This window comes from Fusarium pseudograminearum, chromosome 3, assembly GCF_000303195.2.
Source record: "Fusarium pseudograminearum CS3096 chromosome 3, whole genome shotgun sequence".
Taxonomy (NCBI): Eukaryota; Fungi; Ascomycota; class Sordariomycetes; order Hypocreales; family Nectriaceae; genus Fusarium; species Fusarium pseudograminearum.
Genome location: NC_031953.1, coordinates 5,805,949 through 5,832,523, shown reverse-complemented (window position 1 = coordinate 5,832,523; position 26,575 = coordinate 5,805,949). Strand labels below are relative to the sequence as shown.

Genomic DNA, 26,575 nt, shown 5'->3' with positions numbered 1-26,575 from the left:
CTTTTTTTTTCTCTTTTTTTTTTTTTTTTTTTTTTGCATTTTTTGCTGGATTCCGTAGACCATTGATAATTGTGAAAAATACATGTACTATCCTTCAAGCTCGTAAAGAACCTCTAGAATCATATTTTTAGTTATTCAGAGGTGTTGTGGCTGAAGTTGTAGTCAGTCGAACCCTCTGCTACATTTCGTTGTGGTCTTTATCATGAAGCTATCATCACCACCACCTCTCTCCCTCTGTAGCCTGCACCAATCAATACCAATCACATACAAGAAAAAGACACTTTACAGAAACAGAATTTGTATCAAGACAATATGTTCGTTCAATTCGTTAAATACTATAAACCCTCCGGGGGAATCAAAATGCATTTCCAATCAATCCCTTCATCCAAATCCTCACCAATACCCAATACCCTTTTTCCATCCATCATCATATCACACAAAACTCAAACAAGTGCCGCGAGGCAACATTGTAGAAAGCAGTCGCTACGTTATTCCCCTTTCGCATCCCCCAATTTTACTCTTCCATTTTCCTCCTGGTCTCGATTCAATCATGTATGTGATCAAGACCTGAACCCGCCAACATGAGTGTAAAGTTAAACAAAACATGGCACGAGTGCCATTTCCTTTCAAACATAATCTGTAAATATATGTGGCCATGATCTGGAAGAACCGCGATGGTCTGGCCCAAGAAATGTAAAGTCGTGCGCATTCATCAGCATATGCTGTTCGCTGATGATGTCTCGACAGATTCAAGATGCGATGTCGAATTAATAAAGAAAAGAAAGATGAAGAAAAATGCGTTAATTTTTGGTGATGTGCAGCCATGCTTCCAAAAGAGGCGTGCAAGCACAATGCGCTGATACGTGAGCCCCAAAGGCATTATTTATCGTCTTGAGATGGTGAAAACGCCAATAGCCATGCACAGAATCGAACAATATGAAGCTTATAGAGAGCGATAGAAGGGGAAAGGATATCGCACAGAGTTTCGACTGCGATCCTGAGAGACCTCCTAGATCATCTCGTTCTGATGCAAGCCAGTCGACATGTGCTTGTTCCTTGAGTCGATGGGCGAACGCAGGACATCAGGGTTGAATGATACGGGCGGGGGAGATCTGAGCTGTCGTGGCATCGGAACGCTTTCGTATGGGGACTCAAAGGGGGGAGATCGCACATACTCCTTGCGACTGCGGCTGCCAGATCGGAGTCTCTCAGTGGCCTTGTGAATTCGTCCCGAGATGCTGCTGTCCCCAATGCTTCGTCCTCGGCCATGGCCTCTGTGGGAAGATGGAGCTGGAGGGCTAGCCTCAGAAGCTTGGTCGTTGCCGGAAGACAGATCATCGTCCATGACAATTTCGATCATGCCTGATGCGATAGCACCCCCGTGCTGAGATCGCTGAGCATGTGGAAGAGGGGCAGGGGGTGGTGGAGGAGGTGAGGCCAGATGCCTAAGCTCCTTAAGCACTGGAGGTGCTGGAGGAGGGGGAGGAGGAAGAGGGTCATCCTCATGGGAACGTCGTCGCTCCCCAGGAACAACCTCTTCAATGCGCCCTACACTGCTCTTGCGCCCAAATCTTGCTGGGCGTTGACCAGGCTCATCAGGAATAGGAGCCGACATGCTACGGGGAATCGGGGGTCGAGATGGGGGCTGGTACACGGTTGATGGTAGCAATGTGAGGCTAGGCTCTGCGCTATGCTCCAGTCTCTCTGGTGATTGCTGAGGAGAGATTTCAGGTGAGTGCCTCTGAGAGAAAGTGGCCGGGATCATGGGCATCTCGGGCCTAGGGGTGCTTCCGGACTGATCATGGTTACCCTCGATGATCAGTCTCATGGCCTTGGGGGTTGCTGGAAGGCCGATTACGGGGCCTTGACGGGCATACATGCTCCTCTGCGGTGGCTCAGTGGCGCTCCGAGGTGGAATATCGTCAGGCAACGGCTTGGGCTCTGCTGTCTCAACAGTGATGGCAAGAGCAGGAGAGAACTCGTTGGGGTGAGGAATAGACGGTGTCTGGGCGCGCTTGGCCAGAGACTTGCGACGCTCTTCTAGTTCTCGGGCTGCTTGCTCCTTCTTTCGCTGGCGCTCGTCCTTCATTTGTCTGAGGTCACCGGCATGCTCTGTAGAAGCAGCCCGACCATGAACAGACATGGGTCCTTCAAGGTTGGCAACCTCAGAGTTGGCCCTGCGTCGGCTATCTGAAGAGTCCTGCTTGCTCATCGCTGGTGAGTTTAGACCTCGACTGGCACTACGGCTATGCTTGTTTCTGAATTCTTCCTGGGCAACCATTGCTGCTCTGAAGTCCTCTTCGTCCTCAGAGCCTTGGTAGTGAGCTGTAGTGACCTCAAGGGGAAGAGGAGAGGAAGGGGAACGCTGCGTAGAGCCTTCTCGGCCTTGGCTGCGCCCACGGAGGGTCAAAGCTGCTGGGCGGCTTCGACTATCAGGGCTCTTACGGCGGCCTGCTCGGCTTGATCCTCGGCTTCCTGGCTTCATAGTGGACGTGCTGGCCTTACGAACCGTGCTTGGCTCGCCGACTTGGCCATGGCGTGGAGTGCTCAAGTTCAACAAATCTTCGGGAGACATGGGAATAGGCGAGGTTGGTGATCGTTTGGCCTTGGACCAGCCTCGGGCAACTACGCGGCCACGTTCTTCGGAGGGCTCCCTGGATCGAGCACTTCGTTCGCGACTGCCAGGACGGCTGCGTGATGTATCTCGGGTCCTTGAGTGGCTTCGTTGACGGCTTCGTTGTCTCTTGGAGAAATGGTTTGCAGCATCAAGGCTATGGATGTAGTCTTCTCGGTTTCGGACGGCTTGGTGACGAAGGCTTCGGCCGGCGCTCGATGCAGAGGTGACGGAGCTAGTAACAGATGCAGGGCCTCGGCGTCGAGTTGGCCAGTGATAACGGTTCGACGAGGTAACTGAATGTTCAGGGGATGTCACTTCATCATGCGAGACTCCAGACTGTAGCTGTAGGTTGACGCCGAGCGGAATGCGATCGCGAGAACCGTTGCGGAGGTTCCGTGACGCCTGCTGCATCTTGATCATCACAGCCTGGTCAGGTGGCGGTGGGTAGTCTCCTTCACTTGGCTGGACAACCCTCTGAGCATGCTCGCGCATCATCATTGGGCTTGCTGTAGCAGCGCGCTGCAATGCTGTGCCGAACATCATGTTGTCATTGCCGGACGGTGTTCGGCCATGGTTAGATCGAGGCTCATAATCAGAAGGTGCAGCGGAAAGCCCCGCCGTTCTGATCGCGTCACGGTTAAGGTCCGATGGTAACTCGCCAATCGATGGTAAACGTCCTCGAGCTCGAGCGGACACTGGTGTGTTGAACCTGCTGTTGTTTGACGGACGGAGGAATGCCGTTGTGGCATCATTGTTCGAGGCGTGAGACAAAGCAGGCGAGCCAGCAGAGTCAGCAATGGGAGTGACACCAGCAGCAATAGGTGTCTGGCCTCCATCGCCAGCGAAAAACTTGGACTTCTGCGATTGATCACCAAATGAAGTGATGAGTTTGAGTGCAGATGTCTTGGCAATGCTTCGCTGAGGGCCACGTTGAACGCCGGGAGGAGACAGGGGTGGGCTCAATATCTCAGGAATACTAGGCGTCATTGACTGGAAGTTAAGTTGGGCAGCCGAAGGAGATGTCCAAGGCTCCGTAGACTCTTGGTCAGTACAAGCGAAGCATCGGATTGCCAGTTGTTGCTGGCCATGTTGGACTGCCCACTCCCCCCACTTCCGAATGATGGCCGCTTGACGCTCCCAGACACTAGGTGCAGCAAGGCATGTGAGAATCAGTGCCTCCATGTAGCGCCTGTGAGAAACATAGACTTCAATAGCATCGTTGTGCTCGCCCATACCAAGCATAATTGTGGCTGCAGCGTGTACATCCCCAGCCTCGAGTAGCCGTTGGACGTACGCTTGGCCAAGCTTTTGTTGCGAGGCTTGACCACCAATACCACTCAATGCAAGTAGCATCCAGTCAGATGAAGTCATGTTTTCAAAGTTGGCATTCATGATGTTAGAGTCGATGTCACCAAGCCACTTAGCTAAAAGGATGCGGCTGGGAGACCCTTGAGGGTGCCTGCTCATTTCATCCCGGATGAGATCCTCAACTTCTTTGTTCCATCCGAAAATGGTGTTCAGCATCTGACGACGCAGATCATCGTTAGTCAAGCGGGCGTGGTTGGATCCCATGGCATGCTTGTATGGGATATCGCTGAGACGAGCTCGTGTAAACTTGAAGAGATCGTGGACCTTGTTGTCGTCGGGGCTGCGGGGGACTTCATTGCGTAGGCGAGAGGGTCTGTGGCGCGAACGACTTGAAGTCATAGACGAAACACTAGTGGTGCCAAGAGAATATCCCATAGAGTATGCATCCATGTCTCGCGAGTTGCCTTGAACATTGCCGTTACCGTTGCCGATAGTGGATGACCGGATTGAAGTTCCAGCCGAGATGTAAGTGTTTTCTGACAAACCTCTTGACCTTGTCGATTGAGGATAGCGGCCAGGGGTCTGAGAGGATCCTGCTGAGGATTTTGACAAGGACGAAAGACCACTTCGGCTGGAGACAGGGCTGGCTGATTCGTAGGGCTCGTTACCAGAGTCATAACCCTGGCGTCTTGTCAGGCGGGCAAATGGTGACATGTGATCTTCATCGCTTTCGGAGATGTTCATGTCCAGGGGGATCGAGCTAGACTCGGATTCGGATGCAATAGTAGTGGCCGAGTTCGCTGATCTGTCTCCGATCTCCTCGGAGACTGGAGGTGATGGTGGCAACAAGTTGGCTGGGTGCTGAACGTTGGCCACCATGATAGCTGGGGAGTTGAGGTCAAACTGCTGTGCTGTGTTGTTGGGGCCGAGTGTGAAAAGAGTGGCTCCTGGGCCATAGACGGCGAGACCACGGACAAGGTCGAGAGTTGGGATGGGATCATGAGTGACGTGCTTTGTCCTAACATCCCATGACTGTGTTTGCCTGTGTAGATGTCAGTCGGGGAAAGGGGTCATGCAGCTAAGCGCGCGCGTAGGCTAGGGTGGTGTATGATAGTGGCGATTTGCAAGACTTACGAGTCGGAATACTGGATTATGCGACCGTTCTTGGACCATCCCATCCAGTTGGGTCCATCCATAGAGATTTCTGCTTTTCTGAGGTTTCGAACCACTTTAGCAGGATCGTCAGCGCTATATTTCTTTGCCACGCTCCAGACACGAAGGTCGCCATCACGCATTTGAACGGCAAGCATGTCAGACTTTTGCCGCGAAGAAGAAGCATGCCATGCGAGGTTCACGATGGGCGATGGTCCTCTGGAAGTGGTGAGATTATGCAAGATAGTAAAGCGAGGCTGTAAAGTAGCCACAAATAGAGAGCCATTTTGATACCTGCATTCTTGTCAGTAGGGATCAAATGTGCGATGTGACAAGTAAACTTACCCAATGGCGAATGTTCTGCAATCGGATGAGGGAGCCAGTGCAGTTACCGCAATTTGGTCGATGGTTCTTGCAGAGACATGCTCGGAAGTTGAAGGCTCAAACATGATTATGCTTCCTTTCGTATTGCCTGAAAAAGTAAGTAACCGAGTAACCAGCATTCACTCTAGAAACACATACCGAAGGCAACATTGCCGTTTTTCATCCATGCTGCGACAGTCAAATGTTCGTATGAGGCAAATCGAGCGATTTCATCTCCTGTCATCAAATCCCATACAATTGCTGTCTGGCCAGCGTCGTAACTTACAACCAAGCGTCCACCACCACTCTCGCTCTGGTTATCGACAGCTAATAATTGAACCTCATCGGCATGTCGTGAGAATCTTCGTTCAATAGTAAGGGTATCATGGTGACAACAGACGACAGATGAACCTTGAGCATAAAGAAACATAGAGGCCGTGGCGGCGCAGGGGTCAAAGTACTTCAAATCGGTGACGTGAGGCATGGTGGTGCTGTCTGGAACTTGAGACGATTTGCTCCTTGCTGCAGACCTTCCGCCAGAACTTAATGAAACGGTGCGATTCCGTGACGACGCGGCCACGGGGACGGACATGATGGGCCTGATATCCTTTCTGGATTTTGACCTGCGACAGAGGAGCTTGCGTTAGCCAGTCGGATGACCAGAGGAAGCTACGGCTTCCCTGCGTGGGTGTTCGTCTTGTGCGACGCGGCACGTACTGTTCTGGTGTGAATCGATGTCGACGAGGAACAAGCCCCCGATAGCGGGGTCTTGACTACAGCTGCTCTCGAAGTCGCAGAAACAGGCGGAAAGCTACACTCAAGGGCTGTCGAACATGCCTCGGAATGACCTGCTGTCCACACTTGGACAATGACAGTTTCTCGATATTATGATAAGCCAAAGGTCTCGGATGGTGTTGCTGAAGTGTTTCGTCACTGTACGATACGATGCGATACGGTCAGGCGGGTAGCGACGGCCAAGTGAGGTTGGACAACGAGCGGGACTCGTGAAGCTGTATGTCTCGGTCGCGACGGTGTATGATAAGAGGCAGATGCAGTGATGTCTTGGGAATCCGAATTAGTGGTGAGCTTGAGATGTCAGGAGAGTAAAGTAAGAAGAAGGCATAGAAAAAGAATAGACGTGTGTGTGTGGAGATGGGCAAAGCTACGGTTTTGCTTGTCAAGAGTAACCTCAACCAGGGCAACAGTTGAATACGATACAACAAGTGCAAATCGGCAACGGCAAGAACGCAGCCGCCTACCCTGCTCGGACTGGATGTGATTACATGGGGTCGAACGACGCCAAATAGAGATGAGCGTTCAAAGTGGTCAAGGTCAAAGAGTAGCTGCCAGGAAGAGAGCTTGGTAGTGGATGCGGATAGGGATGGGATGTGAAAGGGGTGTGACCCGGCGCTTGACTTGCAGCTGTAGCTTGTAATCCCTTGAAAAATGATTCTAGGGTCCATCAAACTTGTGTAGGTACATTTGCATGCGCTTGTATGCTGAGCGACAACATGCGACAACATGCGACGACTAAGACGGCGAATATGACGAGGGACGGGGATACCGAGGAGACGCTCAGCTCAATTGGCGATTGGGGCATGAAAAGACGGAGTGTTTAGGAAATTGCAAAATGATAATTGAAATGCTCACCTTGAACCCTTTTCCTATTATCGAATAAAAGTTGATCAGTCGGTTGGGGGCTGGTGTAGATGGATGTTGGTGGAGTTGTGATATCAAGGTTGATGTTCGGAGCTGAAGGTGTGACAATGTGATTGAGGCAACACAAACAGGCGGCCAGGACTCGAGGACAGAGGCACAATGCAAAGCAAAACAAAGGCGGAAAGGGAAGACTAAGAAGAAGGAGGCCCAAGAAGGAAATTCTGACCAGAAAAAGTGCAGGTTGAGATGATTTTGAGAAAGACACAGACACAGGGTTTATGACAGTGTGGGTGTCCACCGCGTGTGCTATATGTGATTAACCATCCATCATGGGTCAAGGTCGGGGGTTCAGAGTCAGAGATGGCGCCTAGAGAGTGGCGTTCTGGCCTGTCAGTGGACACTTGAGCCAGAGGCCGATATTAAAATAGAGCCCTGCGAACGTTGGGTTGAATGGATCAGCGGAGACAGACCAGCTTCATAGGCAATATGGAACCCAGGGGTCGAAATGGAGGATGGTCAACGGCGGCTGGGGATTGGGAGCTTGAGCATCTTTTTTCGCTGTTTGGACTCGAGCTAACAGTTTGAGTGGGGAAGAGGAGCTGCAGAAGACTAGGATCCCCTCTTGCACAGTGAGCAGGGTGTTGACTGTTGAGCATGCCATAGCATTAGTATGCCTTCAGACGCCAGTTGAGGCGGAGGCCGTCACTTTGAACATGAATGGATCGTGGCCGGCGGCTGCGGCCTTGCTATGACGAGCAATGTCCAACGTGGTCTGCCATCTCATCGCATATCGTGTACTGTGGATCTTTGATCAAAGACAAGGCAATTGAAAACCAGCGAGTCGCAGCAAGTCAAACATGTAGCGAGCAATGCCCCCCTGCCAAATTTAGCCTCGTGGGTTGACCGCGTGCCGTTGAATTCAATTCTCTCAGTGAATCGTTGGATGGTGCATCAAATTGAGTGGTCCACTAGTAGACCGGGACCCTTGTAAATCTCCAGATCCATTCTGGCCGACCTAGAGACTCGAGGCACTCGACCTATCAATCAATCAATTGTATTCCATTGTTTGCAGACGAGTGCATGAATGGCTCGCATCTTATCGTTTGAGATTTAACTCTTATCAAGGAAGCAAGCCCTTGGTCTTGATAAACTCCGCCGTCGTCTCATCCAAATTTCATCTTTTATTTGCATTGAAAGTAACCGATCAATCATGTACAAAGGTTGCTGGTGCCCCTCTTCTGGCGAGACGTACACAGAAGCATGCAGGCGGCGTTTGGTACAACAGCGAGTGGTGGTTTCTCGAGCATTGCGGTGCAGGACAACACAGCAGAAGAGCATAACGCAACAGCCCAAGGCCGCACGGCGTCTCCCCACGCAGGCAGTTGGTCAGGTCCTGTAACGTTGGTGCAGTGGGAAATAGGTATCACGGCATGATATGCTCGATCCAGTTGTGCTGGGTACCGTCGAAACTAACGAGTGGTCGGTACCTTACATCTCAGTCTGTGTGTGTTAGTTAGCACAACATCTTAGGATCATCACTGATGTCTGGCTCTGGAGGAGCGCTGCGTGCTCTACAGTGGGGGGTCTTCTGAAGTTGCAGAGGCTAATAGGGCATTTCGTAAAATCCCTTGCACTGTAAGAGGTAGTTTGTAGCGTATTCTTCTTCTCTATTAAAGCTCCAGTTGGTTTTTTGAGATAAAGTGAGTGAAGGAAGATGAAAGCATGTGTGTGGTTGGGGAAACAAAAACATGGGGGGGCTTGAGCAAGCGCTTGTATGCTAACATTGATTGGATAGAGTCCTTCACCCCACTTGCCAAAGATGTGCTTTGAGCTGCTTCTCGGCGCTTATTGGCCACGCTAGCTAACCGGGACGGGCCAATAAGCCGGCCGATCACCTCTCTTACAAGAAGTTAATCGCCCTCCTCCTTCCCGTCCCGCTGGCGAAGAGGGTCTGTACCCACATTATTTAAACGGGAAGGGGCAGAGCTCTCCATCAACCACATCTCTTATATCAAGTCAGTGAGAGCACAATGCCGTTGCTTGGCGACGATATCGAATGATTGAGAGAATTAAACGAGTCTTTCTTGGCTAAGGTGATTCTGCATTTTATATCCAATGTCGCTCAAAATTTAAGCTCATTCCGGCTTCCAGTTTCATCCAGGAAGGTAGGTAAGTATGAGCTGACATCCAGCTGCATAAGTGCCGTTATACTTGCTTGCTCCACTTTTGACCTCATTCGATAACGAACTGGGAAAGAGTCTGGATGTGAATCTGTTCACGCCTGACTACTTGCTTGATATGGATCAACAGACCTGCCTCGTGCAAGACTCACCTTAAGGCCCCCAATTTCGTCCTTTTTCTTCCATCCTCAAAATTCTGGTTGAGTTGCGGATCTCTCTTCTCTCTCCTCCTGCATACACGATCTCTCTTCGCTTTTTCCCGTGCCCCTGGTCACTTCCGTCCAGTGTAACCTCACCCACACACATTCCCTTACCATGGATAGACTCTTCATCAATAGCAACATCCTTCTCTGCTGCAGAAGTCAATATCCTATCTTTCAGTAATCCTCCGATAACTTAGACCACCTTCATTCAATACACGTCACCTTACTTAGTCCTTCGCTTTGGAGATAGCCTGAAATGGTTACAATGTCAGCCTATCAAACAACGAACATAGCGCCCTCCGTTAAACTAGCTGCTTCATATCTTTAATTAGATCCGCTAAGATAATTTGGGGTCACAGGTGAATTATCCACGGAAGCACTCGATGAGCAGCATTGCGATATCCAGGTCATTGGGTATTTTACGAATGTGGACGCAGTCAGAAAGTTTGTCCGTTTTTCCAATGCTGGAACAGCATTTACGCTCGAGCCTCATTATATGCGTGGAACTCTATTATTGACAAAAGATACAAATTGCCTTTTCCTTGACCTTGAACCCCGGTCAAGCAAAGCCTTTCTTCTAATGTTTGTCTCAGAAGCATGTGGCTATATAGGAAACTCGAATTGCTTATTCAGACTTAGCATCGCTAAACAACAGGCCGCCTCCTTGTCATATATGCATGCTGGGATTCCCAGTCTCGTCATGGGTGCAGCGCCTCGAGTCCAACAAGCGCCTCCGCCTGGCAAGACCTTGTTCATAAACCGCTCGGCTAGGGGCAGATGTTTGCAGCATATGCCATTCTCGTTCACCGCACCTCTTCCAATTGAACCAACTCGCCTCACTCTTCGGTTCCGACGGACAGGTTCTGTGTATGTGTTTCCTGCAAGCCAAGTACAGCAGAAAAAGCGGTTGGTAAACTTTCGCTATCAGATATATATGCAAGAAGGATCTACGAGTCGTTGTGATTTTCAGTAACGACAAAACATTTTTACACACGTATCTCTTTATTGTTGGATCACGGCCTGCTGCTTATCACCTCAAGGGCTGATATTGATGTGCAGACATAAGTGGACTGCTCCGCTATACATTGTTTTGAAACTGCACACACTTAACAATCAGAGGCCGACTGGGCCTCAGCGCCACTGATCAAGAACTCTCGTTGACCGATACGCAATTTCATTATCCCGGGGCTAGATAGACCTGGCCCTGGTCCGTCTGGCCTCATAACTCGAATTACCCCACGGTTGTCCCCATCCTTTCCCAGACTTGGCTGCAGCCTCACACGGGTTGCATCAATGTGTGTATCATTCCTTACTTCACGGGAGCGGATAACTGCAGACTCTTGATGTAAAATACATTCCGCCTTCTTTTCTTTTGCTGCACCTGGTGCTTGCAGCTCGTTTATGCCGTCCTACACAAGTCAATCTCTGATGCTTCACGGCAAAGATCGGTCAGTATCTGCCAATTCTTCTCTTCAGAGTTGGGATTCTTTCGATCGTCAGGCCAGTGCATTGACCGGCGATTTCATTATCACATTTCCCCTGTTGACTGTAACAGGATGACCCTGGTCAAGGGACATGTTCGACCCAGCCGTAAGGTCTCCGCTCGTTGCTTTCGCGCATTTGATATGCCAACTGGGGGTATTGGCACGCCATGCTATAACCTGCGGCCCAAAATGCGGCCAGGCTGATGGATGGGAGTTATCACATTGATAACGCCACTTTAAAAAAGACTCCGAATCCCCTCCTACAGTATTTTCATATTGCGGCTGCAGACTGGCGGCCGCCTCTCTGCACCAGATCGGCCAGGGACGAAACCAAAATGTAGGATTTGAAGATGCGTCGTTGTGTGTAATTGGCAGCGAAGACTTTTGGTGCATATGAAAGATTCGCTTCCATCGTCAAGACATTAGCGTTATAGTTTTGAGACGTTCTGTTAGGAGGATCACAATCAGTCTTACCAGTTTCACTATCTTATAGCCCCCTACTCACGTCGCGCGAGACTCGGAGTTTGGCAAACTGCAAGGCCCAAGATCTTGGAATCCAATACGAAAGGACTTTCGGCTTACACTCTGTTGATACTTTGAGTATAAGTACTTGTATCAGAGTAACGTACGACTCAAAGTGTGATTACATGAACAGGACACCATTCTCATGGATAGACTATTGATCGCTCTCATCTCGGAACAGTCGGCAACAGCGAACTTGACTCTACTTCTCTTACAGAAAAGGTGTCATAAATGAGTTACCATTGTTCCGTATCCTTGTTGATTACTTTGCATACCTGTGTAGGTGGCTGATAGGTGTGATGGGTTTAGAGTCGTCGACCACCGACCTATATCACAGTAACTACAATTGAAGTTGGGTTCCAAACACTAGGCCTCACTTAAAATCCTCGTCTTGGTGCTCTTATCAGGGATTGTGCGCTTGTCACATCCTATTTGATAAGCGTCACTCTCTAAAATCCCATTACATTTGATGTGTAGTTGTTGAAGGCAGGCACACCAGACATGTATGTAACATCAGAAGTTGGGTGCGTGAAATCCCCTGCGTCAGCATCCATCAACTCGCGTGGCTTCAGGCTTCCCCGCAATCAGGTCCTACCAATTGTGATAATCATTCGGGGACATAGATCAACACATTGATACCAGTGGTATTGAGTAGGGCTCCTCCTCAAGACGCTGGCAATACATATAATGCAATGTAGCACAGCACAGAGCGGTACGGAGGTACATATCGGTGCAAAGGCTGCAGACAGAGAATATTGAGTGAGGTCTTATTTAGATCTTTCTTATTTTAGTCATTGCCCAATTGGAACAAGCCCAGCTCCGCGAAGGATTTGACATTGTGGATGGGTTGGAATGTGGGCGCCAAGGTTGCCCTGAGCCTCGACTGGCCTCGACTTAGCCCACACGGATGAGAGGAAGAAGATGTCTAGTGGAAACATTTTAGATGCGGGCCTACCGCTAGATAGTGCGAATGCTACACCATACACCTCTGTAGTGTTGTCTCAGGTTGAACCTTCGTATTATGCATATGAGAACGCAGGAATGGTGTAAGCGGACTGGTCTCTGATGGGCGTTTTGGGATAATGCAAGATACCCAAGATGGAAACTGATTTGGAATTGCATATTCTTGGGTCTCCATGCAGCTTCATATGATGTGATGTTTATTGAGTGTATGCACTTGGGTTATTTTGACGTGCTTGGGCATCGCAAACTCTCTTCTCTTTAGGCATATATGCGATGAAGGGTGAGAGGCCAGCCAAGTTGCACTCTCCCCAAAGAACGACAGCTGTTCTTCAATACTTTTAAAGCAACTCATAGTTTTCCAGAGCCCTTTTGATCCAATAGGATGCCACACTTGGGCATGAAGGACATTACTTTTATAAGCAGTTAGTTCAGAGATACTCCCTGAGAACAAAACATGGTATTGCTTTAGCGATTCATCAAGACTCGCCAAGGCATCTTATGTGAGAAGAAATAATATTTTCCGTGCTCTCAGAAAAGACTGTCCCCTTCTTAGAGTTCTGTTCAGATGATACTGCGTAGTGGATGCCATTAGTGTCGAGTTCCAACTCTTTCTCAAGACTGATGGACATCATACGTTAATATTTTAATATCGCTGTAAGAGTTAGGAATCAGAGGGCTCTCTTTTCTATACTGCACTTGAGACATTTGTCAATTTCTATCTAAGTCGTGTTGTTTCTTCTACTGCTATAATGAGCAATGGTCATTCTTCCTGAGGCATTTGCAGCGATCCAGGAACTACCGCTGCAATGTAACAACGACTGCGTCTATAGCTCACACAGGCTTCTTTCTATTCTAGAACAATATTTTTGTCTCACGTATTGCAGTTACGGAGCAGTAAATTGACTGTGAGTATAATTACCTTGAGTAACGGGTTTGCATTTGGTGGTTTGTCCACGGTACCTTCATTAGTATCAAGATCTATATCGCTCGATAGATAAGACATGGCGCACACATTCATTGTGAGCATATATATCCGATTAACTAAAAAGATAGCAAGCAATGAATGGACAATAAACAACAGGGTCAAAAAGAAACTCCCCCGGGAAGGCTCGAACTTCCGATCTCCCGATTGTCTATGAATAACAGTCGGACGCTTTAGCCAACTAAGCCACAGGGGATAGCTGATTGGATGAAAGAACTGCTCCCAAATAGAGATTATATTGAACTGTGATACAAAATAACTCATGTATTACGGTCTTCTTCGCTGGTACATAGACATTATCGACTGTGGAAAGACTGGGTATCTTGACTCACGTTCTTTCTTGGGTGATGCCGGTGTTCTTGTTGAGTCGTTATAGTTAGATCTAGCTTGTACGTCCGCTGGCCCAGAGGTTCTCATTGCCTTCACGTTGGCCAACACGCAACTTGGCATGCGTCATCTCAATTCTTTCCTCATACGCCTTGAAGTTGTAATAAAAACAGACATGTATTCGATAGGCTGCTGCCAGACACCTGCTATGCTCATCCTAATACCATAAGCTCCAACATTCCCAGACTCAAGCCTTAGACTTGGACTCAAACCCCTTCCCCGTCCAATTCTCAACATGAAATTGATAAACCTCTTTAGCCAAATCCTCAACAGGCCCTTCCACTTGGAGCCCTGGAGCAACTTGATTGATACTCAGAGGCGCAACAGGCGCATCGACACCAAACTCATTCTTCCAAGCCTCCAACTGCTCTGTCGAAGAAACATACACAATCCTTCCGAGTCCGCACCAAGCATGTGCAGCAGAACACATTGCGCAATGCTCTCCACTCGTGTACACAGTAGAGTTCTTACGCTCCTCGGCGCTGAGGTTGAGTTGTGCCCACCGCGCGAGCGTAAACTCTGGGTGCAGAGTTGCGTCGGGACGACCATCGCCGTCGGAACCTGTGACGGTGCGGTTTCGGTCTGTCTGGAGGACTTTATTGTCTGATGATACAAGGACAGAGCCGAATGGGGCATCGCCTGCTTTGAGAGCTTCGTGGGCGAGTGAGACGGCAAGGCGGAGGTGCTCACGATCTTGTTCGTTGACCATTTTGATTGCGTTTGAGGTCAATCTGAGTGAGGGTTTTATCAGCGGGTGATTGTTTTTGAGTTAAGTCCTTTATATGTGTAAGTTTCGATGAGTTTCAAGTTGGATCGCAACAGTTGTGCGATCAAGGTTGAGTGAAGCCTTGCCAAGTTCGTGATGCGGGGAAGATGATGATGACAATTCCACATTCCGGTTCAAGTCTCACAACTGTACAACAACCTCTCATAGGCCATAGAAGTTATAAGTACGATCTTATTAGCATGATTTACCGATCAAATTATATGTCAGACTCTGTTATCTTCAGAATGTGGAGTCTGCAAAATAGAACGCAAGAACAAAGCATGGATACGGTTAACTTTGCATTAAAAATGGAAAATATGTATTTGTTTTGTGCAATAAAAACTTGTACTCATTATTAAGTCTATTCTGTCAGATCATGGTTGTTTTTCTTGAGTTACTAATATAGCTTTACACCCCATCACGATACCTGGGGGGGCATGATCACATCATGAACTCTCAATTCCAGGTATAGTTTCTTGTGATTATGATAACGAACTAAAGTGATTATTGTCTATACATCCGGCTATCACTTCATTGACTCCATCTTCGTTCCATCATGGCTTCGTGCGAAACTATGGCAGGCAGTGACTTCGTCAACCAACACATGAAGCTTGTTGAGCTAGGCAACAAGCTGTGTGCAATATAATCCGACATAGGCCTGGATACAACACTAATACTACTTGGGCACAGTTTACCCATCGTATCGAACTATACCATCTATTATTGATATCAGCCACAACTGTTTGGGCACGGATAGACTTGCACAGAGAACTCTTGGCCAGCTCACATTGAACCTATTCACGGGGCGCCAAAAGGCCACTAGAAGACATCAGCCAAAGTATGTCATGATCTTTTGGTAAGTGAAACGCATTACCCTAACAGTATTTGCCATTCCGCAGAAACTATGCTGACTGCTTGCTCCTACGCTCCGGAACATACGGTTCAATGGTAACTGTACCAGTACACTATAGTCCATTCCGACGTACAAGGATGATATCGTATTCTACCTATGGTAATACAAGACTATAGCGTGATTAGTAAAGTTAGATCTATCTTTAGCCTTTATACTCGTATCGTCTCGTAGTGACGGGCTGGACAATAAGACAAGGCATCAATAAGCATATCCCTTGAAAGTAGCAAACACCACTGTCCAAACTATATTAAACAATGTGAACAGATATTTGAGGTTTATCTATTCTATCCTCACTCCAACTTTAACTATATGGGCTTTGTCACTGTGTCTTTCATGCATCCCGCCCGTGCACCACTCTATCTTCAAACCAAAACGCTTATATGTTCTATTCTTGACTCACCACTTTAAATCGTATCGCAGCGGTACAAGCGCCCGTTTCAACTCTTCTAGTTCGCCCTATGTTGGTTCCTGAGTCAACTCTTATTAGACCGTGAATCCAACAATAGCACTTTAGAACAGGGCAAAATGTCTAGTCTAAATATCAAAGCTTGCCCTGCATAAGGCTTGAAAGTCTTGGCTTAGACAATGCCATTTAAACTCGCAAGCCACAAGGCAAACTAAACTCAACTTGAGGACCAACAAAGGTAAACAACGTTTCATCTCGCCCTTTTTCGCGATTGCGAAATCTCGCGACTTGCTTGATCAATCAATACCCCATCCGTGCGTTGAGCCCCGTTTCTTTTGAGCACTTGATTGAACATCATACCAACACGATATCGGACAAAGCACTGTCTATACAAACACCCACCACCAAATCAAGATACCCGATACAGATAGCTTTTACCACAAGCTTCCCACGTGAGAATCTCTTTGTTTCTTATCGCCGATCTGAAAAAGGCACGTTCTCTCTGGATTGAGCTGCACCTCGCCGCACTCACGACCCCGCGGTAAAGGCGTCAATTTGGTCCATGTGACAACGGAACTTGACTTGAAGCCCGCGGCACGGGACGGTACCACGGGCCAAGTTAGAAAATAGAGAGCTCCCTATTGTCGCCGGTATTCGATGAATAGGTCGGCAAGGGTTGATGGTTATTGGTAGATAGGCAGGTTGTAGCACACACTTTCAACAGCTTTGGCTGGGCGCTTGATTGTTGCCAAGATTGCTTGCACACAAGGTTAGGGATAATATAGCTCAGGGTTCAAAGGGTCAAAGGGTCAAAGGACCAAAGTAGCTGCAGTCACGAGTAGAGGCGCCAATATCACATGAGTAAGAGACAAGAGTATGTTTTGAGATGTATGCCAAATATGATTGTTGATGCTAACTAATAAGAGGGTATCTTGAAAATCAAGGCAGGCACTGGGCCGCCAAACTATCCTAAGGTATCTAAATATTCCATGCCATGTCGCCGTTAACCATGCAATGCTGTGTGTGGGTGCATATCCTATGCCCTAATGTTCCTGTTCCCAAGTGTGTACCAGCTGGTTCATCCCAGTGTTGGGAGGACTGATGCAAGAACCTGTACTGTATCCAGTGTCCCATGTCCTAATGATGCAATAAAAGTAAAACTCCATCCATGTATGCGATCCACCCAGATGGTGTGAGAAAGAAAAAGATTAAACAAGATAAACAAGATAAAATGCCGGCTTTGATAAAAGCCTCAACAGAAAAGAATATATCCGATGTACGCGCAAGCGGATAATGATAGATTCTTGACCGGGCCGCAATGCGGGGAGAAGACCACCGGTAGATGGCCGAGTTCGCCGACGGTCCGACGAGAACTAGAAGAAGATGGGGATGAAGGCTTCCATGTATCCGGTTCGGGTCATGGCAACGTTTCTCTTGGTGGAAGAGAAAGTTTCGGCCGCGACCGGGAACTCTAAAGATAATGGTTGTTGATTGTTGATGTTGATGTTGTTGTCATTCATTCCTCAGTCTTGGCCTCTTGTGTTCTGACTCATTCTTGGTTGGGTAACCCCCACCCCCACCTGTGATTTGCTGGGTTCAAAGGCGGTCTACCCCATGGCGTCATCGACCAAGGTTGTAGTGGTGTAGTCGCCTACCGAAAATCAAGCCGGCGGTTACGAGTCGATCTTGAGGGTAGCTGATTAAGGTTGCCAATTTAGTGAGTGACAGTTTGGTGTGTGGTGTTGTGTCGGAAAGATGTCCATCTACAAATGATGGAACAGTGGTGTTGGGTAAGCGAGCATGTGCGTTTGTTGATGCGCACATGCGAAAGTTGTTGTGTGTGGGGTATCATGGGGTATCATATTGCCATGTAATGCAAAAAAGCAGCCTGAAATGTTGTTAGTAAATGAAGCTTGATGCTTTAGTTGTATAGTGTAAACATACGCTATCGTGAAATCGTAACAGTCATGAAGAAGATCCCAGAGCATCGTTTACTCAATAGCCTCCTCGTTGATGGAGGTGAGCTTGGTCTTGGGGCTCTTCTTGTGAGAACTGCTACGGCGCTGCTTTCGTGCGGCGGCCCGTCGACGCTCCTTCTCGAGGTTGACAACTCGGATGCACTCTCGCTGGATGGCAGCCTGGCGTTCGCGCTCAGCCTGGAGAAGCTCGAAGTCGGAGATGCGGCTAGGAGGCGAGGCCATGGCACCGGGAGAAGAGCTACCAGCGCTGGAGACGCTCTGAGCATCATCATCGAAGGGATCGGAGAGGAAGAGGTCGTCGTCGGAGAGGTAAGAAGTAGGTCGCTCCTCACGGTCGGACTCAGAAAGAGAGTCACGTCGAGGCCATGAAGGGAAAGCGCAGGCGGAATCCTGAGATCGGTAGATGTTGCGAGACGCGATGTCCATGGGCGCGGAGGACGCGCACATGGAGCTGATGGAGCTGTATGAACCGAACATTGTTGCGGTGGTTGTGATGATAGGCGAGGTGAATGTCGTGATTGAAGCTCGAGGAGCTGTAGCTGTTGCTAAATAGCAAGTAGTAAAGTGTTGATCACTTGAAGTTCTTTGTTGTGGACGGCAGATAAATGGATCCTCGAGACGAAAACCTGGGGATGCGGGTAGATATAAATGAATGAAGCAAGACGGGCAGGCAGCCGACTAAGGGAGGCCTGGGGCGTGTGAGATTTAATCTGGGTTCTGGTTTTTGGGTGTGGAATGGAGGATTTGCGCTGTGATGGGGGTGAAGAGAGGTGTGCGGTGAACCCAGGGGGGTGAGACCGAGAACGGGTGCTAGTGCGGGTCCAAGGGTCTTGCTTCTTGTCTCGTCAGGAAAGAGGGCGAAATGCTAAATTCTACTCTACCGAGGTGCTGCTCGGCGCTGTAGGCCCGAGGGGTGCGAGGGGGGGCGTGGCGGAAGCCAAAAAGGAGCGGTGGGAAATTCGAGTCAGAGGGAAAATCAGGGCGATTCAGCGGCTAAGTGGACGGCCGGAGGTCCACTACTAGCAAAATACCAGAGGAGGGGGTGGCCGAAGAGCGGATCCGTGGGGAGGGAACGAGAACAACAAGGGCAGGAGTCAGAGTCAGAGATACGGTAAGTTTAATGGGTCGCTCGGTATCCAGATTTGTTCCTGTTTTCTATCAAAGAATTCGCCAAGACTTGGTTCTCTTTTGTTACCTTGGGATCTGGGAGGTGAAGGAGCTTATCGCGCTCGGGTCAAATTGTTCAAAGAGCCGAGGACTGGCCGCACAATAACAATAAAGCAGGTTTCCAACACAAGAAGCGATGGATTGAAAATCGAACTGATAGTAGTAACAATTTTCGCAATGGATGGTTACTCGCGTTTGCCTGGCGGTGTTGGTGTTAGTGTTTGAGCTGAGATGAGCAACATGCACCGTATACGGTAACTTGCTTTGTAAACTTGCAGTTGGAGTGACGAGAGACGGGACAATTTACTGTAGCTGACTGATACTGATACTGATGCGGTCACCGCAAATAAAAAGGAATTTGGTGAGATAAGCAAAGCTTCATATGGACAACAGGATTTACGGATACGTTACAACCGACAAATCAACAATAACACAGCAACGTCCGTATTGGGCCAAACCGGGCATCATGTCAAGACAATCTGCTCCCGTCCAAGACATGATAACCTGCTTGCCGGCAATGATTTGATCTCTCTTTGAGCCTGTCTCTGCCCTCTGCCCTGTGGCTTGTTTTCGTAATCTGGGGTAAGGGCAAAAAAACGCCTCCTCCAGCCTTGGGCTGCGCTGGGCGTATATACGTATCTACGAATAGCAACCACAATGCCAATTACAGTGCTGGCATTCGCTGTTACGGTCTCAATCACAGGCTTGCGCCTCCCCCATCCCGCGGGTCAAGATACCAAATCACGGGCTGCGCGCGGCGGCAACGGGACACAAGTCACAGTCATCATCATCGGAAAAGGGAGTCACAAGCAGCTCTTTGGTCGTGGCCTTGGGGGGCACTGCCAGAACCGCCCAGGCTGACGAACAGGATAGGCTTATTAACCATGATCCAAGTATATACATATCTTGATTACGGCAGGTCAGCGAAGCAATGCGTCGGGGATACGATGTGATGTGATGGCAAATACGACTGACTGACATGGTTGATTGATTGATACTGTGCTGTGCTGAGCTGTGCTGTATTCTTTGGACACGAGTGAATCATCGATTGCCTATGTGTTATTGGTGTGTTATTGGTGCTGCTGTAACGAGTCCGGTCACTGTTTGTGCCTCCCACGATATGGATGATGACCCATTCATTCATTCATTCATCCATCTTGTCGCATTCGTTTCTTTTTACTATTATTCAGGACCAACGCCATTCGTTTACGGCTCTGTCGTTCTTTGTGATCATTCATGTTTGTCTCACCTGTAATCTATCGGATTTGATGCTTTGATTGCTTTTTGTGTCTTTCCTCTCTCCTCTTCCGTACGATACCTCTCTTGTCTCCCCCACGCCCACTCTTTGCCTCCCTTTTCTCTCAAATGGCCCTGGGGAGCTTTTTCCCTTCAGCGCCCAACACACCCAAAATCGATCCCTGACCTGGCCTGGTCTTGTCTGGTTCCGCCCTGGCATACGTTGTCCCGAGATAGCTCAGAGCCCAAAGGCCAAAAGGTTAAGCCTTCAGGTCGGGTCGGGCAAGTGTAGGTTTTTGATAGCTACACACCACCACTGTAATGCATCCCACAGGGCTGGACTGGCTGGCTGGCTGTCTGTCTGCTGGCTAACCTACCTTCCATTCTCTCTTGTCACGCCTTGGCTGTTCCTTTTTCCCCTCTTGGAAGGAAGGAAGGTGTCGCGGGATGTCGGTGCGGTATTGGTCTGTTCCCTACATGAGAGAAAAAGGCTAAGAGGAGATGTAGATACGATGTGCTGCAGCGATGCATCCAATGCAGGTGGTAAGGAACGACTTGCATCTCTGACCGCTCCCTTGAGGAGGAGGTATTTACATTTCTATTTGCTGGATACGTGCCTGAGGGTGCTTTGTTGTCCATCACCATTCGTCTGCAACTGGTTAATTGTTTTACCACCGAGGAGTCACTGATCGGTTCGGTTTGGGGGGGATGGTTGTCATCTTGCAGCGAGGGTGTCCGATCCGGGAGGCCACTAAAGTTGCGGGCAGCTGAGAATATTGAATTTCACCGCCGGTAAACAGCATGAACAACAACACAGCTGCTGAAATGTAGTTTACGGTATGTATGCGTCTGGCGGACAAGCGCACATCGCGGATAGGTAGGGATGATGATAATCATTTCAGTTCACCTCACCTCAAACTCAACTCAACGCAAGTCGGGCCTTGGTTCCCCGAGCTCAACTTTTGTTGCCTCGTTTTTTCATAGTCGCATCCTCTTTCTATTTCCCCTCCAATCCAGAAGCTCTCCAAACGTCAAGCTTTAGGCTCCCATTAATTAACTTCAACCCCCAACGCCTATCCCCATCCCATGTGGTGGTCTGGGGTGCCTTGTAGACAGCTTTCCAAAGGTTCTGGCTCAAGAATAGATTTGAGCAATCTCGGACCGAGCATTCCCAGCAGCTTCCAGCACAGGACAAGGCCCGTTTAGCCTAGGAGCCCCAGGCCCGGAACCAACTGCCAACTGGGGAGGGGGCCAGCAAGTTTCCCCTTTCGTCCAGGCTCTTTGAGCGCACGAATCGCAGCTTCTCGCACTCCTCACCGCTAGCTGGCATGGATATGGATATCGGTAGCCAATCACGGCAGACTATGCCTTCTCCGCGAAGTCTTGGCAGTTATGAATCTCGGTCGTACAAATGCAGGGTTTTAATCCTAGCCTTGCCCTTGTCTTGTCTCGTTCATGCCCTTGACAATAAAGCACATTCTGTCAAATTTCAAATTTCGGTGGCAGAAGCAAGATCGGATTCCATTAAGAGGAATCTTAGCTTGGCAAATAATTAATTCTTGGAAATCAATTATCTCACTTGGCGAAATCCCAGATGCAAACAGGCCCCATCTTATCCGCTTGAACCGTTTCATTAATGATGAAATCTCTGATAAGATATCCATTCTCTCTCCACATGCGATACGCCGGCGTACATTACGGAGGAGTGTATCCACCATCGGAGCCGCTTTTACGGTGTTTCTCTCCACCTTGTGGCGGTCTCTCTTCCGTTGCCCTTTCGGCCGTTCTATTCTCTATCAGTTTTTCTATCGCGGCTTTACCCCTCATAAGTCTCTTGGCATTGGTCCGGATAGTTGCTTCGGCTTGAATCATTGACTCTCCTCTCGGCGCTTGTCTCGCTTGGTTGGAATCCCAAGGGAGATGTTTTCGATACGTCGGAAACAGGAGACGAGACCACGGCGATAAAAGACATAGTGCTTCCTGTTATGCGAGGGTACAATCATATCATCTGAGGGGTCCAGCTAAAGTGATTGGTGAACGTGATTGTCAGATGCTCTCGTCTTGAGGTATCTGAGACAGCTTCAAGAGCTACTCCGCACTTTGGCTGAGAAATGATCTGCGGTTCCATCCCCGAGCCGAAAAGGGTCTAGAGCTCTCACAGCTACAGCTGTTATGTCGCAGATGCACAGAGGGGCTTTTTTGCCTCCTTACCCCGACTGCCCAGAACGTTGACTGATGTGTCTATCACACATGTCTGAGCGACTGGACCGTTCCAAGCTGATCCTCCTCCCGCAGATGATAAACATGATAGGACGGTCTGGCCCGTCGCTAACTGGACAATCCTGCAAACGTGCTTGGCTGTCTGGATTCACAACTGCTGCAAACGTGCTGATCGCGTCAGATAACAGTGGTTCTGATCTCAACTTTCAACCAACCAACACAGTCTATAACCATATGGCAATGCCGAAAAGACCCTGCGTATTCCCGCTTTATCCACTCCACCTTTATCCGCAGTGTTTGAGGTTGATCTGGCGGTCAAGTTGGAAATCTAGAAATATCGGCGTCTACGAGGATCTAATCAGTCCAAAACCTCCACTGTATCTATATCTGCGCCTCGCGGCCAATATAATTCGTGATGACTATGAAAAATGGATATCAGGGTCCTCTTTCTCCACGGCTCTTGCGCCATTTGATGATCTACATCGTCATCGAGCATATGGAAAATCATGTTCTGTTAAAAAAGACTCCATCCTTTGACTTATCTGTGACACATGTCTCCGCCGCCACCTCTAGATCTATCTCTCCAGCCACACCTGGCACTCCATATCTTTCCGAACAATGCCGGGCGTCTGGGGAAACACCAACTTCACCTTACTCGCCAAAAGTCGACAATGATTAGAGGCCTTCCATGCAGCTTTGACAGGGAACCTTCCATGGAAGAATTCACTCATCTTACCTAAGGCATTCTCCGCCTCGGCACAACTTGCAAATTGAAATGTATTGCGATCCAGACACCTGAAATTCCTCATCGCCTACACCCGAGTTAATCTCGCTCCAGTGGGTCTTTACCGTTGAACGCTGGGAAAACCAACCTAAGATCCCTACCGCGGACCGCGCGACCGGGTTCCAGTGCCGGTATTGATTAATTGTTGACATGGAACAAAAGTTCAACTGCCAGGTTTCTTTCCAACGCGTCGGTTTTTCGATCTCGGCCGTAGCTCGCTCGTCTATTAAAATTACGGTCCAGCCATTCTATACCGGGGGTGAATAACAGCTGTGTCCGTGTCAACCCTCACCGTTGTGTTCCAGGAGTTGGAACAGATTAAACTTTGATGTTGACACATAATGCTGGTAATATCAGGCCCAATGCCGGATTTACTGTGTAGATGATTAAGAACAAGGAAGCAGACGTCATATACCACACTGACTGCAACCCTATTACGAACCCCCAATTACCCGCGGGAAGAGACAACAACAACAATGACAGTTTTGTGTGTACGGATTGCCAAGAATCCAAGACTCGTCAAAAGCTTATCACTGACTGGATCCGATTCATGCTCCGTCTTCATCCGTCTCGCGATCTAAACTATTGAGCGGCTACTGACCTGACTCTAGCCATTGTCGTTGTGAAACCCCTTTAACAGTGCGTAGCCGGCCTAATTCACGTTTGACCGCCGTTATGAACGATAGAGTTCTCGCTTGGGGGATTCATCCGGCGCGGAAACAGAAGCAATAATTTCCTCCTGTATCACAACACAATGATCCCCCCTTGCGACGTTACCGATTCAACACCCATGTGAGAAAAAAGCAATTATTACTAGTTTACGTACGTATCCGACACTGCGGACGGACGAACGGCCGGGTGCATTTTGAAACTTTGATGTTTGCTTTGGCGATTCATCTTAAACAGTGTCACAACCCCGGACACGGGCTCGTTCCTAGCTCCCCCAGGCGAATGGACGGTAGGACGGCCAGGTACGGAACGCTATTCCACCCTTCCGAAGCCCTGTCGTCCTCCTTCTTTCTCCTGGCAGCCTCGTCTCCCTTACCTGGCAGTTTTATTATTTTTCTTTAGCCGCGATAGGTTTGAGTCGTTCAAGAACCCTTGAAGTTGACCACCGCTTTGACGAAAGCCGTCCCCACATTGGTAGGCCTTGCTCACTGACCCGAACCGGCGGTTCTCCTCACATCCAAGGCTGGCGATGCCCATGGTTCGTCCGAATTGCTTCCCTATGGAGCATTGGCCCCGTCATAACGTAACAGAGGAACCTCTTAACACGGGGCATCTCTCAGTAGAGCCAAAGATTGTGGCTTATCTGAGGGGCTCACGGGCCTTCTGTCAGTGTTTTCTAGAGCTTCCTTCTTCTTCCTTCTTGGAAGGTGCCCTGAGTGCTGCCCACCTTCTCTTTCGGGGTTGGAACTGTTATTGGATACAGAAGAATGCAGGCACTTTGTGGGCACTAGAAGGAACGGCAGAAGGTCCTTGGAAGGCCAGTCACAATGTGTCATGAAATCAGTCAAGTGTGTCAAGTCAGTTAGTTCGCCAAGGTGAAGAATTCGATGCATCCTCTGCTTTAGGTGTGTTGCTCCTGAATCGTTTTCTTCAGTAACTGTAAAACCTTATAAGATACAGTCTCTTTTCAAAGCCTCGGACATCATTCCGTGCTACCTCGGATCGGCTAAGGGGAATTCCGTGCCTTCCGAATTTGAAATGAACGAATGAATAGGTTTAGCTTCCGCGATTCCCACGTGTCTGCGGTCGCGGTTGCGATTGCGGCACCGCGGAGAAGAGATCCCGGCGAGGAAAGTCAGCAAAGTTCAGCTCTTGCCTCTTTTGTCCACAGTATCTTATCGGCCGGACTTTTTGCGCTTTTGCCGGAAGGAGGCCGAGCTTAGAGAAGGAAAGATAACTAAAGTTTCCCGAAGCTGGGGGAAAAGGGACGACCTGGTTCCAACAACTACCCCTTTTGGCTAACACCGTCGACGAACGAAAGGAAGGACAAGATGGAGGGGTGTGGACTTTCCAGCGAACACTACAGGACTCTTCAGTGGTGAAGAACCCTAGAAGAACCGCTAGAAGGTCGATCATTCAATGGAATCGCGTTGCCACGCGGGTGAACGAGTCGCGTAGTCCTTTACTTTTTCATCTGAAGACTTCAAGTCTGCCACGCGATTGACAGTTTAGACGTTTCATTAATTACGGTTAATGCGTCAACAGAGTTGCCACGAGTTTGACCCTGAGTCTGAGGGTGTGCATTCGTTGACATCTCAGCGTCCTTCCAAGCTCTGATGGTTTCACGAATGAATCGCAACTAATACCTGTTACCCCTGGAGATGCGACAGTCTCAATTGAATCCTGAATTTGTATCATTAAACATGCCTAGCAATACGATTTCGACGACGCTGTCGCAGATGGTAGCAGGATTTTATTACTGAGACACATGTTTCCGGCCGATCGAGAAATATACTGACGCAGTTGACTCTTGGGAGTTTGATGCGATCGTTGTATGGTAGGAGAATCAATCATCAAGGACGATTCAGGTCTTCCACACTGCCAAGGCACACTGAGATGTCACTGTGATCTTGGTACGCCACAGCGTGGTGAGCGCCGCCTACGCCACGACTCGTCGCGACAGATTACCTATTTCGTAGAAACCTAAACAGATCCCTTTTGCGAAAGATCGCGATTTCCACTTCTCTATGTCGCGTTGACGGGAAGTGAAGAGTTTTCCGTGTCTACGGCATGACGTCGTGCAATCTGCAAATGTGATGTGTCGCTGTCAATATCAAGATTTATCCCCACCGATTTCACGCAAATGGGAATGCAAAAGCGATTGTGGCTTTTTCCCCTTTGCTTGTTGCGTATTGTCGGAAATGATGTCGTAGGCTGTGGTACACCGGTACTGACTGCTCTGTTAACAGGTAGCTAAGGTGATACCGCGCTCATCCACAGCCTGTAGTTCGGTCACAGTGATGAGGCCAGGAATAGCATCACTCAGGTTGCATTCGCAATACGGAGGCCGCGGGGTGAATATTGATTACGCATCACACAGTATCTGACATGAGATTGGCCCGGATCTGTCAGCTCCGAATCTACAGTTGAGCAACACAGCCAGCAGTGAGGTGTGTCTTTGTTAGCGACTGATTAATCTATCTGACAACGGATCGTGTTGCGTTGTGTTGGGTAGAGTCTCGTGACAAAACTCGCCTTGGCTTGGCTTGGTCCCCCGAACTGTAACAATCCAACGCTTCATGTTTCTACACGTCCTTCTATCTACACTGGGGGGG

At 48.9% G+C, this 26,575-nt stretch overlaps 3 protein-coding genes across 3 annotated transcripts, besides 3 other annotated features; all 3 read right to left on the bottom strand.

Annotated features, from left to right (window-relative positions):
• The first annotated feature begins 1 nt into the window (after nt 1).
• Nucleotides 2-35: a repeat region.
• A 974-nt stretch (nt 36-1,009) lies between these two features.
• Nucleotides 1,010-6,032, bottom strand: FPSE_07566 (uncharacterized protein; the record flags this gene model as incomplete). Its single annotated transcript, XM_009260684.1, has 4 exons — nt 1,010-4,967; nt 5,060-5,371; nt 5,423-5,549; nt 5,600-6,032. 4 exons carry the CDS (start codon nt 6,030-6,032, stop codon nt 1,010-1,012), a joined length of 4,830 nt encoding a protein of 1,609 aa, XP_009258959.1.
• A 7,975-nt stretch (nt 6,033-14,007) lies between these two features.
• FPSE_07567 (uncharacterized protein) lies at nt 14,008-14,529 on the bottom strand (the record flags this gene model as incomplete). Its single annotated transcript, XM_009260685.1, has 1 exon — nt 14,008-14,529. The coding sequence occupies one exon, from the start codon at nt 14,527-14,529 to the stop codon at nt 14,008-14,010; it is 522 nt and encodes a 173-aa protein (XP_009258960.1).
• Nucleotides 14,530-17,896: 3,367 nt separating this feature from the next.
• FPSE_07568 (uncharacterized protein) lies at nt 17,897-18,361 on the bottom strand (the record flags this gene model as incomplete). The annotated part of the gene is made up of 1 exon (XM_009260686.1): nt 17,897-18,361. The coding sequence occupies one exon, from the start codon at nt 18,359-18,361 to the stop codon at nt 17,897-17,899; it is 465 nt and encodes a 154-aa protein (XP_009258961.1).
• Nucleotides 18,362-20,048: 1,687 nt separating this feature from the next.
• Nucleotides 20,049-20,072: a microsatellite.
• Nucleotides 20,073-20,184: 112 nt separating this feature from the next.
• Nucleotides 20,185-20,207: a microsatellite.
• The last annotated feature ends 6,368 nt before the right edge of the window (nt 20,208-26,575 follow it).